The sequence below is a fragment of the Terrapene carolina genome, unplaced genomic scaffold (assembly GCF_002925995.2).
Source record: "Terrapene carolina triunguis isolate 2854851 unplaced genomic scaffold, T_m_triunguis-2.0 Scaffold374, whole genome shotgun sequence".
NCBI lineage: Eukaryota > Metazoa > Chordata > Testudines > Emydidae > Terrapene > Terrapene triunguis.
Window position 1 is genome coordinate 3,588,976 of NW_020664725.1, and position 15,353 is coordinate 3,604,328.

At 48.7% G+C, this 15,353-nt stretch overlaps 1 protein-coding gene across 1 annotated transcript in view; it reads right to left on the reverse strand.

The window, feature by feature from the left end:
* Nucleotides 1-15,353, reverse strand: part of KIRREL3 (kirre like nephrin family adhesion molecule 3) — a 702,914-nt gene that overhangs the window by 138,654 nt on the left and 548,907 nt on the right. Inside the window, exon 7 of the mRNA XM_026657944.1 lies at nucleotides 13,363-13,468. Within this exon, the coding sequence (XP_026513729.1) occupies nucleotides 13,363-13,468 (106 nt within the window). The remainder of the gene's footprint in view (nucleotides 1-13,362; nucleotides 13,469-15,353) is intronic.

Below are 15,353 nucleotides of genomic sequence, written 5' to 3' on the forward strand. Positions count from 1 at the left end.
TGGGTTCCAACCCGGTGAGGTTCCCCTCTGACCTCACCCCACTGATGGTCCTGTGGAGTTGCATTCTGCAGGAGCTCGAGGCCCTAGTAGACATGCATGGCCTGTAGTCATATAGCTTGGGCTTTGATAGGACAAACTAAGCCAGGCTGGAGGAGACCATCAAGGTGCTGCTGGGAGTGGTGCTGATGAGTCACAAGGAACATACATCCCTGTGAGTCAATAATGAACCAATGCCTCATAAGTTGCTGCAGGCGGAAGAGGGAGAATTTTCGTACTATTACTGGGATCATGTCCTGTCCCCCTGTGGCCATTAAAGAACCCATCACACTTTCTGGGTCCTTCCAGTTTTAGTTATGTCATTCCACTGACCTAAATCCCTCTGTGGTTTCAACTGGATCGTCTTCATCACTTCCTGTTCTAAACTGTTATCTAGTGTTGCAATGTGCTGTTGGGCAACTGCTGTACTCCACTGCAGAGACAGCTGCCTTTCAGCAATAGGTGACATCTCTCTCCATTCAGTGCCTTATTTTCAGAGATGCTAAGCACCCAGAACTCGGGCTGATGTTGATGGGAGCAGTGGGTGCTGCTGGTCCCCCAATGTATAAAGAGAGAATGTCGTTTTTAAAGGTCTTGGGTAGCCTTGGGGATGGGAAGCAATATATCAGAGCGAGAGAGCGAGATATTTATTATTGCCCTGATGGTACCAACTTCCCATCCCTTCACAAAAATAATAAAAATTGTAACAAGCCAAAAGGCTCTGCCTCTTGCAATATTAAACCTGCCCATTTTATTCTGCCACTTTAAAGCTTCTCTTTCTTACTGTGAGTGATAAATAATAACAGCAGAAAAACACCCCACAGACACACAACTGACATCAAAAGCCAAGAGAAGATTGGTAAACAGAAAGATCTGAAGAGAGCAAAGAGGAGGCTCGGTTGAGAGTCAGTTCACGTAGCTCTGACTTCTGTTGTTTCCCATTAATTTTACCCACTATCACAGGTGGTGGAACAACGACGGCAGCTAATTACTCTCTCTCTCTTCTCTTGTTTGCTTGGAGCAAAATAAACTAGCTAAATTCCAAATCCTCCTCCAGCCCCCAATCTCAGAGTTGTCCGTTGAGGGAATGGAACACGTGGGGAGTGTATTGGAGGATGATCAGTTATGTAATTTATGCACTCATATGCTTCCTGCCTGGACTCGCTGGAGGAGCCATTTCCCATTGCTTCTCCACACCGCTCCTCCCACGGCTTCTCACTATTCGATCCCAGGCCCAGCAGCTGATCTCTCAACACCCACCCTTCCACACTGCTTCTGCCTGGGACTTTATCCTCCAACACGTCAGCTTATAAGGAAGCCACGGGAGCCAATGCTGGAGACAAAGGGAAGGGGATGGCAAGGCCCCACACCACCAAAGCAACGCAGCCCATAGGGTCAGTGAAAAGACCCCTATGGATTTCAGTGGGAACCAGATTCAACCCTACATGGTGCAGTGCTAAAGCCAGCAGAAGGCTGATCTTGCATTGGCTGGCGCCAGCATGGTATTCACGGGCCCCCAAAAGAGTCCCGTCTCATCCTCAGTCTGAAAGAAGGGCGCTCTACTAGCAATGCAGGACATTGAAGGGTGGCCAGGGGGGTGGGGAAGACAGTGAAATGGGGGGCAATGTGTATTGGGGGGGGGTTGGGAGGTATGTCACAATTTCTTGGGACTATAAGAACCAATTAGAAGAACCCCGTCCCCCCACCTCAAAGAGAATTAATTACAATAAAAGAACTATTCAGAACGAAGCATCTGAAGTAGCACCCACAGGCACTGCCCAACCCCCAAGGACAAGGAGCTGGGATTTGAACGCTGCTCCGCCAGCACAAGCCTCGATGAGGGGCGCGAAAGGGCAGCCTGCAGAGATCTGACTAGCCATAGTGCCCACGGCCCCTCTGTGAGCCGAGCCCTGGGGAACAAGACAGACCCGCCTCTCCAGTGCTGTGTAGCACACTGGGTGCCAATGTAGCACGCTGCAGTCAGGAGGGGGGATTGTAGCCAGCTTTGCTCTCGGTTAGCCTTCTGAGTGCAGCCCACCCAGGCCCCTGGCTACCTGCCCGAGCAGCTTTGGGACTCCAGCTAGCTTTGATTTAGCTAGATCAACGCTAACTCGGGGGCGTCTACATGTGCAGCAATCACACCTTCCAAATGCAATGGAGACGCACCCTGAAGGGCACATCCACATCTCAGCTGGGAGCATGCTGCCCAGCCCACGCAGACACACAGGCGCTAGCGCTGCTCGAGATGGCATGCTGAAAATAGCGGTGTGGCCCTGGTGGCCACCTGGGTATGTCCCCGGGGGGCTGGGCAGGTTTCTGCGACTCCCAGCTCCACTGCTATTTTATCTACTCTCTCCGGGAAGCCCACGCCCAGCTGCAGCGTAGACATACCCTGTGTATTACGGCTACCACCAGGGATGGACCCGGGAACCTCTAGCACGAAAGCGCAAGCTCGACAGCTTCAGCACCAGGCACAGGCCTCACATTCTCCCTGCATCTGGCCCTGCGGAGGATACACAGCACACGTTGACCATACCAGCAGGGTACCTAGAGACCAGGTAATTAGGCCACTTCCATTCCCCATTCTCTTGTCATCCTGCTCTCATGTGAGTAAAGGAGGAGGGGCCAACGGGCTTGTGGCTTAACACCTATAGCTTCCACTCCCACCGGTGCTGCCGTGCATCAGCCTCGCCCTGCCTACTGCACCCAGCCAAGCTTTGCAGAATCCGGCCCCTTGCGTTAAGAGTTGATCTCATTCCTTCGGGAGCCTGGCTTCTCTCCCTGGACTGCGAGGTGTGTGAGTGGGCCGGGGGGGGGCACGGAAGGGAGCTTTTGTTCCACTTCTCCAGCTTCAGGAATAGAGAGCCAACCTTTCCTGCTTGTCAGCTCCTTCCCCTTTGCAGAGGGCATTTGTCTCTGTTAGCCGAGCAGGGCTTTCCATAAAGCTGTAACGGCCATTCTGCACGCCAGGGCAGAGCCCGCGCCTTCCAGAGAGTCCCGCCTCATCGGCGCAACATGACGCCAAGTAAGATGCATGAAGCTATTAAACACTCAGGCCCGTTTGCTTTGCTCAAACTAAATGGGTTGAAAGGCCCAGATTGGTTCAATTTGGCCTCGTTTTCTTGGCTCATGCCGCTGCACTACATCACTGCGTGCGGAGTATAAGCACAGGACGTGCTCTGGGGGCTGCCGGCCACAGGGAGCGCTGGTCCTAGGCAGGCCCAGGGGCACGTCCAGGGACGAGCCCGGCAATCCCGCCCACCCAGTATAGTTCCTCTTTAATCCTGCCAGCAGGCTAGCAGCATCGGGAGGAGAGTGACAGCCTTTGGTTGTGCACAGAACAGCTTCCCCATGCAGCCCTGCCAAAATGCCAACCCCTGACCTAGGGTCCAGGCCTCACCTCCAGAGGCGCGAAGGCTCCAGGTTAAGGCGCTCGGCTGATATTCACAGGTCCTTGGTCCAGCTCTGCTACAAACTTCTTGGGAGACCTTGGGCAAGTCACTTCATCACTCCCTTTGTAAATGTGGCCCATGAGGCTTCCGGTCTTATTAGTTTATAAGATCTCCAGGCTAGAGACTGCCTTGTGCTGTGCAAATTGTGCGGCGCCTCACACAGCGGGGCCCTGATCTCCAGTCGAACTTATCTAGCTTCAGTACTTACCTGCTCCCCGTTACCGTAGGGCCCGAGCACCTCACAACCTTTAAACATATTCATCCTCACACACCTGCTGTGCAGTCGGGGAGTGCTGTAATCCCCAGGACAGAGCTGGGGAATTTAGGCACGGACAGCCTAAGGCCCAGACCCTCAGAGGTATTTAGAAGGCTAACACCCATTGAAATCATTGGGAGGATCTGGGCCGAAGTGTCTGGCTCAAGGCCATATAGTGGCAGGGCCAAGTCCCAGGCTAGCATCCCAACCACTGAGCCGTCCTTCCACCACGTGCTACGCTGCCCTCCAGGAACTGCTATGATACGCAGTGGAGAAAACCGGGCCATTGTCAGGGATGCTTTGGCCCCTCCCTCCAGACCAAACCAAAATGACACCTCAACCCCCACCCCAATCACAGGAATTGCAATAGTCACTAAAGCCATCATTGCTTTCAGCCCCATCTTCCAGCTCCGTGCCTGACCTGGTATAAACTGAGACTGGGGAGAGCAGCGTCAAGCGTGGAGGCTGCCTTTGGCGAATGACTTTCTCTGAAGTGGGAAATCCTTGGGATTTGAGCTCAGGTAGGACCGTCAGCTGATTGGGATCCCCAAGTGGGAACACAAGCGGAGCAGTAGCATCTTCAGACAGAGCCAGCCCCACTCTCACCCCCACCACCCCGGTAGAGAATATGCACTCATCAGGAAAGCCAGTTGGAAAATTTCCGATGGAAAGTTTTCCTTTGGAAAACGAGGTTTTTGTCGGCATCAAAACGTTTTGTGGCAACGTTGACTGCGATAACGTTTTCGTTGAATAAATCAGAACGTAGCGCTCTGATGACCTCTTCGGGATGGCGTGTTTTGATTGCCCAGTTTGAAACAACTTTTCCTTTCCATTTTAAAAAATTGCATATCAGAGAAAATAATGTAAAAGATTTAAAAATCGAAATAGGAAAAAGGGTTTTGATTTTATCAAAACAAAATGGTTCCATTGACCTGAAATGGCTTTTTCCCCTGGAATTTCGTTTCATGGGAAACGTCAGAATTTTTTGTTCTTGTTTCATTTTAGAACAGAATTTTTTTTGCAATCATGAAGTTTCCAATGAAATGGAAACTCCGGGTGCTGCACAGCTCTACTCACCGGCCTTCAGAATAACTGAATAGTGCTGCTGCCTTGTACAAAGCAGGGGGCAACTTTACTGGCTTATTATTAACAATAAACCCACTTCATGGATATCTTTCATCTGAGGACCTCAAAGCACTTAACGAAGAGGGCAAGCATGCCAGCTGGGATCGCGGGGCTGAAAACGCAGTTGCGGGCATAGAACTGCCTCCCTGTGGCCCAGGGGGAGGATTTTATCTCACACCACATGGAGAGAAAATGACAGAACTTGGCAATGCCCTATTTCCCATCATCCTCATCTCTAAAGGACACTAACCTCAGTGTGTCCACACTTGAAGCCAAGCTTTGCCCTGCCAGTACACGTGTCCGAGCAGATTTCAGAGCACTTTCTGTAACCCATGAGATGTAGATATGTGTTAACCCTCCATGGGGGTCCAAACTTACACCTCTCAACACTGTGACACAGACCTCCATAACTTGAGCTAAAGCAGCAACTCTGTCAACAGGCAGTAGTAGCAGGCTGTTATCTTCTATTAGGACTAGCTTCTGGAGGGAGAAACACCCTCCTCTTTACAAGCACGTTACATGTGTATGTGCCCGCATGTCCCCATGAGGGTTCATACAACAGTCCACGCGTGTATGCAGAATAGGGTTGCCAACCCTCCCAGACTGTCCTGGAGTCTCCTGAAATTAAAGGTTAGTCTTTAATGAAAGATTATGTCATGTGATGAAAGCTCCAGGAACATGTCCAACCCAAACTGGCAACTGCAATGCAGAAAGTACTATAGAATGCCTGCAATTGGAAGGATGTGTGTGTATGCAGCAACAGGAGCTTGTATGAGGATACATGTGTGTCCTTTTCTGTGCAAGACTGTGTGTGTGTATATGTGTGTATGTGTGTGCACACACAAGTAAAGGCGTGCATGAGTAGGCACGTGGCAGGGGTTTGCTCACAAGAGTGTGCCAATGTTTGTTAGTGCAGGTATGTGTGCAGGGACACTCCATGTCACATGCACAGCGTGTTGCAAGGCTTGTGCACGTGACGCGACGTGGCATGCACTCGGGTGCAAACGCGTGTTTGTGACCTCGTCATGCTTAGAGAATGCAGACACTGGCTTTGCACTACAGAGTCCCAGTGCGAAGCCAAGAGAGGCGACAGCTTGCACAGGTTATTCACGGCAAAGACGACAGTGCCGAGTCTGCAGTGGACCCCTGCCCAGAAAAAGGCATTTGTATTGTTTAGACATTTCCTTCTGCGTTCAAAGTTGTTTACCGACAAACACACTGGGAGGTATAAAAAAGAAATGTTGGCCAGAGACCAAGACCTGATATTTCTATCAGAGGATGAGAGAAGCCCCATAACATAAATCAGAGCAGCTCAGTCCCCTGGAGAAAAAAAAAATAGGGTGGAGATGGATGGCAGGAGAGAGATCACTTGATCATTGCCTGTTAGGTTCACTCCCTCTGGGGCACCTGGCATTGGCCACTGTCGGTAGACAGGATACTGGGCTAGATGGACCTTTGGTCTGACCCGGTACGGCCTTTCTTATGTTCTTAAATAGTTCTTCCACCTGATCCTAGTTTGATTTTATTTATTTATTTATTTCAAAGAACAGGATGCTCATTGTCTCTGGTCTTGCATGACTCCTAAGGAGTCTTGCACCTCCTCTGCAGCCCAGGTCTATTCTTTCTCAGGGGGATTGAATTACACAGACCACATGGCCCTGGGGACTCCGGGATTTCACCCAAGCGCTGATTTCATATTCGTTTGTTTTCTGATGCCTCCGTGGGCTCTGTCTGCATCCAAGACTTTACACATGTTCCACTCCTTAATACGGTTTCCCTTCAGAAGCAGAGGCAAGGTTCAGAAAGCTGGTTTGTTTGTACTTTCCAGGCTCACAGCTCTGAGTGCATGAACAGCTCGGATAAAGTCTGCGGATTTTTTGTAATAAGAAAATGTGACTCTCTCTCCTCTTATTGAGAGCCCTGGAGAGCCACCACATCTTTTATCCCTGTGCTTGGCTGATGGGCACGTGGCTCGTCCCCATTTGAATGCCTGCAGATGACGTCTAGAACTGTGCAAAGGGATGTTTTCATCCACTGCTGTGAACTGGAGCCAAGGCCAGATGTCGTCATGGTGCTGGGGCCACGGTGTGGGAACTGCCACGTGACTAGGGATTTGGGTTGTACAACCCGAGGCACCTTAAAGTGCTTGGCACTTTCTGAAATTTTAGGCCCCTTTAAGGAGTCTCAGGTTGGACACCCAAAATACACAAGCGCTTTGAAAATCTTGGCCTCTGAGGTTTGGATGAGATATAAAGTCAAAGTCCTGGACTGCTTACCATCATTAACAATCTCATAATGCCATCAATCCCAAGGTCCCAGTCATATTCCAGTTTTAGAACGTACCTCTTGCCTGTCCACTTCTCCCTACAGTTTCAAAGGGATATATTATGGGGGGGGGGGGTTCCCCTTCTTCTTCATATCCTCTCCTAAACGGCTGTGTCCTGTCCTGACAGCTGCTGTGTTCCACTCCAGAGACGGCTGCATTTCAGCGGTGGGAGAACTGACCCTTTTGCAAAGTCTGTCAAGTGCTTTGGGATTCTTCGGCATGAAACCGAAAAGCCCTAAATCAATCACAGCTGTTAGATGAAAGGAAACCCTGGAATGGTGGCAAAATCCCCTTAGCTTGTTATTGTGGTGGGGAAAAAAAGCGTCGAGTGATGTTAATCCATTAAGGGAGCTTAAGAAACTCAAACAAATGAAGTGCTCACATTTTTCAGGCTCCTTTTCTTTGAAAAACAAAACAACAACTCAACAATTTGCTATGCAAAAAATACAACGCATCAAATGAGCAATTAATTTTTTTAGAAAGTCCATCATGCAATGGATCATAAAATGCTTTGGAGTGAGTGAGACACAGAGAGGGCTTGCTAGAGCTGCGGATGCTGACAACTAGGGAAGGTGAAAGGACAAATGGCACTGAAGTGGGGGAGAAGGAAAGGGAAAGCAGTGGAGCTAGGAAAGCAGTGCTAGAGCTGCAGGGAGGATGACTGGAAGGAGGCAGGAATGGGGAACAGGAGTGTGATATTTAGACACAACATGGTGATTAAAGAACAGAAGGACAGCTCTTTGTGCTGTTACAAGGGAGCAAAACTGTCCTAAAACCTGTTTGAGCCCCTGCCCTGGGGGAGTCCCCATTGTAGGGGAATCCTTAATGGAATGGAGCGCCTATGCCACACACCCCATGCTGTGGCCAGTGCAGTGGGCCTGGCCAGAGGAAAGGGGGCATGGCTGGGCATCCCTTACACCCTGGTGATACCAGAGGCTGGGGCATTGGGAGACAATGCAAATTAGAGCAGCCCTCAGACTCTAATATGCACCAGTGGTGAGTGGAATCTAGCCCAGCACCAAGTGCCCCCGGGCCACTGAGATGCAAAGGTGTCATAAAGCCATTTCAGCAGCCCCACCTTAGCTGCACTAAGCTGAAGCTGAGGAAAAGGCTAGTTCAAGCAGTCTTGAGCTTTGGGGTTGTGTCAGGCTGCGGCCAATGTCTTGTCACTCAGCCAAGGGGGGTTGTTTTCCCTTTGACTGTGCGAGTGAATGCATCATGGTGTAACGTCTCCTGAGAAAGTTCACCAAAGTTATTTTCCCAGCTTGGCATGTGCTTCTTCATCTTTTTTTTTTTACCATACTTATGAAAACAGAGCTATTTGTATCTTTGACATTAATTGACTTCTCAAATTAATAACTCTTCTTTGTAACTAGGAATGCAATTATTGCTTTATTGCGCTGATGGCAAGATTTCCAGCCAGCAGGAATAGCTGCTACCAGCACACTCAATTGTGCTAATTAAGCTGTAAAAGTCTAACAGGAGGTAGGTCATGATAACCTGTCCCCGGAGGTGCTGCTCAGTTAATATGAACTGTTTTTTTGGTAAAAGTATAAATGATTGTGCATGTGTGTGTAACACCAAGTGATGAGTGATGAGCAGCTGATTACAGCTGTGAATATGAAAGCCACTGCAATGCTGAAGGGGGGGCCAACAAGAGAAGTGATGTTGTCTGGTGCAGTGGTTCTCAACCTTTTTTCATTTGCGGACCCCTTTGGAAATCTATTGCCTGTATATATATAGTTGAATTCTGTACAGTCAGTTTTTAGTCTAAGTCATTTATGGAACCCTTAGACACACTCAGATTATGTCCACAGAGCACAGGTTGAGAACCACTGATCTATGGGTCGGGCACTGGAGTGGTGATCGGGAGACCTGGGTTTTGCCCCTGGTCCTACTGTGTGACTTTGTCACTTCCTCTCTGTGTGCCTGTACTTCCATTCCCACCCTTTGTCTACTGAGACTGTAAACTCTTTGTGGCAGAGATGTTTCACTGTGTATCTTTCCTACCAGAGCCTGGTGGTGCCACTGTGCCATACTCAGCAGCTCCTTCCATGTCTTGAGGCTGTGTCCAGCAGCCTCAATGAAGAAATCCTTTGGATTCACTAGAGCTGAGTCCTATCTCTTCTATAGCACAGTCATTCCCTGCATTGGCCAGAGGGGACACTAGGTGTTTCTGTCCCTCTTCCACTGTTAGCCTACTGTTATCTCAGGAGCAAGAGCTCCAAACTCTCCTCCCAGCGTGGAGAGACATTGCTAGGCTTGGCTGATCACCATTGGTTCATTTGAGAAGCCCTGATATTTGGTTGGTGCAGATTTTGTTGGGGGGTGGGGGTTGTGGGTTAAACAGAGGCTCCCCAACTTCCCTCCTCTGAACCCTCATATGGCTCATCAGAGCACCCCTCAGAACTGACCGCCCTGTATTTTCCACGCCAATGCTGGATCTGCCAGCAGCTCAGGACAGTGGGTGTGTGTATACAACAGCTTTGCAGTGAGGGTAGGCTGCCTGCGTCAGAGCTGGGGGAAGCAGTTCAAAGCATGTGCAATCAGATTCCACTGTCTTCATTTTCCTCACCCTTGTCTATCCAGTCACAGTCCCTATTGACGGAGCACAGAGCACCATGTGCCAGGGATGGGGCTGTCACAGGATTTCCAGACACATGAGGTGTGTTCTGGCCACCGTTTAGACAGCTCTTCCTCCTCTCTCCTCACATGTTGACTTGTGGCAACTAGAACCGATGCACACAACCCAATAGCGGAGTTCTCAGATTCCAGGACTGTGAGTTTTATTGACCAGATTTACACGCATGGGTACGCACACCACCCTGACTACACTCCCAAAGTCCTGCCCCAGCCGGCACTAGGCTCAATATAAAACCTAGGAGGGATTCTCTGGATGGGCAGCCCTGCCCTGGTTGTTCCAACGTCTTGCTCAAGAAACTAGAAGAGAGATCCTGCTAGACATTATGTGTTTTGCAAGATACTGGAGTCAAGACGCCAACTGAGAGACCTCTGTTGTCTGTAAGCATCAGCTCTGCTAGGGGACCAAAAAGGAATCACATGCATGACACACGTAATGTCCAGGGGGGTCGCTGAAATTAATTTGACTCAACTGGAAGTTTATCTTTATAGTTCTTATATGTCTGATCAGCTTGAGGATACACAGGAGTCAAACCACAAGGTCCAGCATGTGGACTGATCCAAAATGCAGCATCCCTAGGGAGGAGCCAGTCCAGCCTTGGTATCCTGGGTTGGTTTGGGGAAGCACATGTAGAGAACGGATGATGAGGTAATTAATAGGCAGGTCTACAGCACCTATTGAGGATCTCAAAATGTTTGACACAGGGATCAGACTGGAAAAAAATAACTGATGGTACTGTCCCAGGCTCCACCCCAACCCTTGCTTGAGTCACGATGCCAAAACGAGTTACCACTGGGAGCAGATTGTGCAGATCTTGATAATATGATTGGCCCTCTCCTTTCTCATATGCTTTGATCATCAATGAAGTGGTTAATGACACTACTAATACATAACCTTTATACAGTAACACCTCAGAGCTACGAACACCAGAGTTACAAACTGACCAGTCGACCGCACACCTCGTTTGGAATCGGAAGTACACAACCAGGCAGCAGCAGAGGCCAAAAAACAAAAAAAAAGTGCAATACAGTACAGTACTGTGTTAAACGTAAACTACGAAAAGAAAATAAAGGGAAAGCAGCATTTTTCTTCTGCACAGTAAAGTTTCAAAGCTGTATTAAGTCAATGTTCAGTTGGAAACTTTTGAAAGAACAACCATAACATTTTGTTCAGAGTTACAAACATTTCAGAATTACTAACAACCTCCCTTCCAAGGTGTTCGGAACTCGGAGGTTCGAAGGTATATCGCGTCACATGTGGAAAACACTGTACTGTAATTAGTCATTGGCTAATTAATTCTCAAATCATATGCAAGTGGTAGGCAAGTATTATTCTACAGAAGAGGAAATGGAGACAGGAAGGTGAAATGACTTGCTCAACATCACACTGTGAGAGGCTGGGTTAGAACTCAGAGCCTCTGGATTCCCCAACCTGTGCCCGTTCCACAGCTCATGCTGCCCCACTCTGGCCATTTAAATCAGCGCCACTGGGATTCAGCGTTCACACTTGGCTAGGATAAATGGGTCTGCTCACACCTCTTTCAGAGCTATTGTAGCAGGTTGTCCGTAGATTCAGGCAGACACCATAGCACTGCTATGCAATCAGTCACATTCTGAGCATTTTCTATCCAGTCATAAGGGCTAGAAGGTTTTGATTTTTTTTTTAACTCAAAAGCTTAGATTCTGGGGTGCAAGATGGACCCTCGAGAAAAGTGACCCATGGTGTTGAATCAGTCTGACCCCGACTTTTGTGAACATTAATTAATTTACCACTAAGAGACCCCCTGGGAGAAGGGTATTATTTCTGAGGCGCAGACAGATTCAATGACTTTCTCCAAGGTCATTGGCAAATTTAAGACTGGAAAACAGAAGCCCTGGGTCCCAAGCCTCCTCTCTAACCTCTTGTCCAGGTATTAGCAACTTTTTCTAGCCTCCCAGACCCTACAACCTTCTCCATCTAGCTGGATCTGGCCAAGATCCTCCCCATCTTTGGAGCAGGGCGATCGTGAGTTGTGGTGGTTGGGAAATTTTTGATGAAACATTTTTTTCACCAAAAAATGCCGATTTTTCTAAAACTGTTCATGTAACAGGGTCAGATTTGACGAATCCCCTGAAACAACAATTTTTTGGAAAAGAAAAGTTTGGAAATTGTCGAAATATTTCGTTTTGACATTTTTTGTTGTTTGAGTTGAAATGACTTTCCAATTCTAAATTTTAGTACATTTAAATTTAAAAAAGGTTTTAAAAAGTGAAAATAAAAATGAAACATGTTGAAACTGAAATGATCAAAATGAAAGGTTTTGATTGACCTGGCACAATTTTTTTTCAGTTTGTTGGTTTGCAAAAATATTTGAGATTTTTACTTTTTGGGATGCGAAAAAATGTTGAAATCTCAAAAATTCTTTCAGGAGAGGGAAAACATTTCCTGCCCACCCCCAGTCTTGAGTGAACCCTTGGCTGTGTTCTGGACCCCCAGTTTGAACACCCCTACTCTACGCCAGTGGCTCTGAAAAATTGCTTCCTTTCACATTTTTACCATATAATTATAAAATAAATTGATTGGAATATAAATATTGTACTTACAGTTCAGTGTGTGGTATATACAGCGGTATAAACAAGTCATTGTCTATATGAAATTTTAGTTTGTACGGTCTTCGCTAGTGCTTTTTATGTAGCCTGTTGTAAAACTAGGCAAATATTTAGATGAGCTGATGTACCCCCTAGAAGACCTCTCTGTGTACCCCCAGGCATACACGCACCCCTGGTTGAGAACCACCACTCTATGCTATGTGGCCTCCAATGATTCTGCAGTTTACCTTATACTGTTCTGATTAAACAGCCTCTGCCATGGGTACCAAGAATGCAATAGAAGCCCAGAGATGCTAATGAAACTGTATCTTTCGAAAAGACTATGTAAAAAACAAACAACCCCCAAATTCTCCCATAATAGACTGTTCATTCAGTGTGTGTTTTGATAGTTATGCCCCCAAACATATGGTTATGCTACCATGCATGCTCTAATCCCCTCTAAAGCGCCAGTGAATCTCTGACCAAGGAGTTTGGTGTGTGCAGCAAAATGCAACCGGCGGCCGATGCAGAGATGGAGTCCATTAACATACAACATCACTATCAATGGGAGAGACTGTGGCTGGAGCACCAGACAGCACTGGTCTCTGGCTGCAGCAGCCCTGCTCAGCCAGGAGAGGGAATAGGTATGCGGGAGCAGGTCCATTCCGGTACAGGAGGGAGCAATGCTAGTTCTATACCCCAGCTAATACATCGCACGGTCAGTGCAGATGGGCCAAAGCCCATCTTATCCAATCCACAAGAGCAGGTGCCAGGCTGTAGCCACCAAGGGTAATAAACACAGCAATACACAACAGCTCCAAAACCACTGGCTGTGCTCAGGGAAGCAGCTCCATACGGCCAGCCAGTAGAGTACATCAACGTGAGCACGACTCCAGTAGGGGGCAGTGTTAAGCATCCCCCATAGCAAACAAAAGCCCGCTCCTTGCGGGCAGTCTTACCTGTACTGGGTTGCCGCTGGGTTAGCCTTGGCAGAGCAGTGAAACTTCACCGTGTTGTCCTCAAGCACTGGCTGGGGCTCTACGGACAAGTTGACGAGAGGCGGGTCTGCAAGGAGACATCGACAATCCATCAGCTGTCACATGGATAAGTGTATTTCACTGCCGCAGAACGCGCAACGCTCAGCTCCGGCCATGCCTTCTGCTGCAGTGGGTGAATGCTAACTGGCAGGTATGTGACCCAAGTGATTGATTTAAACCCTTTCATGCCAGAAGTCCAGAGTCCCCAAAGCACTTGGTGAAGCCATGTGCTCTTTGGGACACAGCAGAGATCGGGGAGTTGGGGCTCACGGGCTTTGTTCCCAACTCGGCCACTTATGTGCTGCATGAGTCTCAGGGTCTCTCTCCCAAATCTATACAGGGCCTTTCCACCCACAGTGCGGCTCATGGGGCTTCTTTCTTTGCTCCAAGAGACAGAAGGACTAAGGGGCCTTTACCAGGTTCAGAGCCTGCTGTTCCGGTGATCAGCTCAGCAATGGGCTGAAGAGGATGCTTCGGACGGAGTAAGTGCCAGCAAACACTGGGGCATGTGCTGAGTTCAGCGAGGATGGTGTGAAAGGCAGTGCAGGGGGCATTTGCAGCATTGGGGTTAGTTCGCAAGCACACTCTGCCCTCCTCATTATTTATATTACAGTATTATTTGTCTAGCAGCAGGAGCTCAGGCCCCATTGTGCAAGGGGCTGTACAAATACACTGTTCAAGACAGTTCTTACCCTAAAGTGCTTAGTCTAAATAGACGAGACAGAGAAAGGAAGCAGAGCAGGGAATAACTTATCCAAGGTCACACAGCAGAATGGCAAACAGAACCCAGGTTTCGGCAGCCCCCAGCTTGGCCACTGGATCACACTGCGGCCCTGGCTTTGGGCACACCCCCGTCAACAGCTGCTTGTCTGTGACTGGCCTTCTCCTCCTATTTCGGGCTAAGGAGGATGTACCTCAGGGATCCTAGCAAAACAGGTCAGCTCTTGGCAGTATCACCCCTAAATGTTTCCACCATTTCTCTCTCCTCTGTAAGGAGGCTATTAGCAAAAGAACCCCAAACAGTTAGGCCTCTTAGATACAGGTACTTAGACTACGTCACCAATCTATCTATCTGCCGCACTCACGGATCACTCAGTAGCTCATCACCATTTGCACTCTCCCTGGGAGGTGAGGCATGGTGCTCACTGGATCTTCCAGCCAGTGAAAGTCCAGTTCAGGCCTGACAGTCTTCTCTTGCCCTCTCTCCTCTCCCTTTCTCCTCCCTGGTTTTTGGCCCTGTCTTATCTGGGCAAACACTGGGGCAGAGGCATTAGCAGACGGGGCTGAGTCGACTGACCCCTGGCTTTGATGGCTAATACGTCAGGGATCGTCCCAGCTGGAGATGACTCAAGATAAAGAGCTGAAAGACAGAGAAGAAACTAGAACCATCCAGTGCTAAATGACACGGCACAGCGATTATCCTAATACACCCACACACATCACGCACAGCCCCACACACACGGATACACTGCACACATCACAGCTCACACAGACACGCACAAAAACTAGCATACACACATCTCTCTCTCATACACAGGCAAACAACATGTGCATGTATACACAGGGGCCCACACAAAGACATGTGCCGCACCCTAACATACAGCCACACAATATTCACTCCGAGGCACACTGTGCATAGACACACATAAGGAAACATACACACCCACCCACAAGGCAGCAAGCCAGATTTGTGCAACATGTGCTGAGAATGTGTTGCTCCTCTAGAGCTGCTGAGCTGTGCTGTATGCGGACCCTCTCCCCATTCCCACCTCTGTGCCTTCGGGGGCCACCTGGAGGAGGAGATGTTATTGCAGACATCAAACCCTTATTGGACTTGTGCTCTGCACCAGCATCCTCTTGCTATAACAGAACCAAGGCAACAAGCAGCCAGGATGCATTCCAGACAGCCCAGA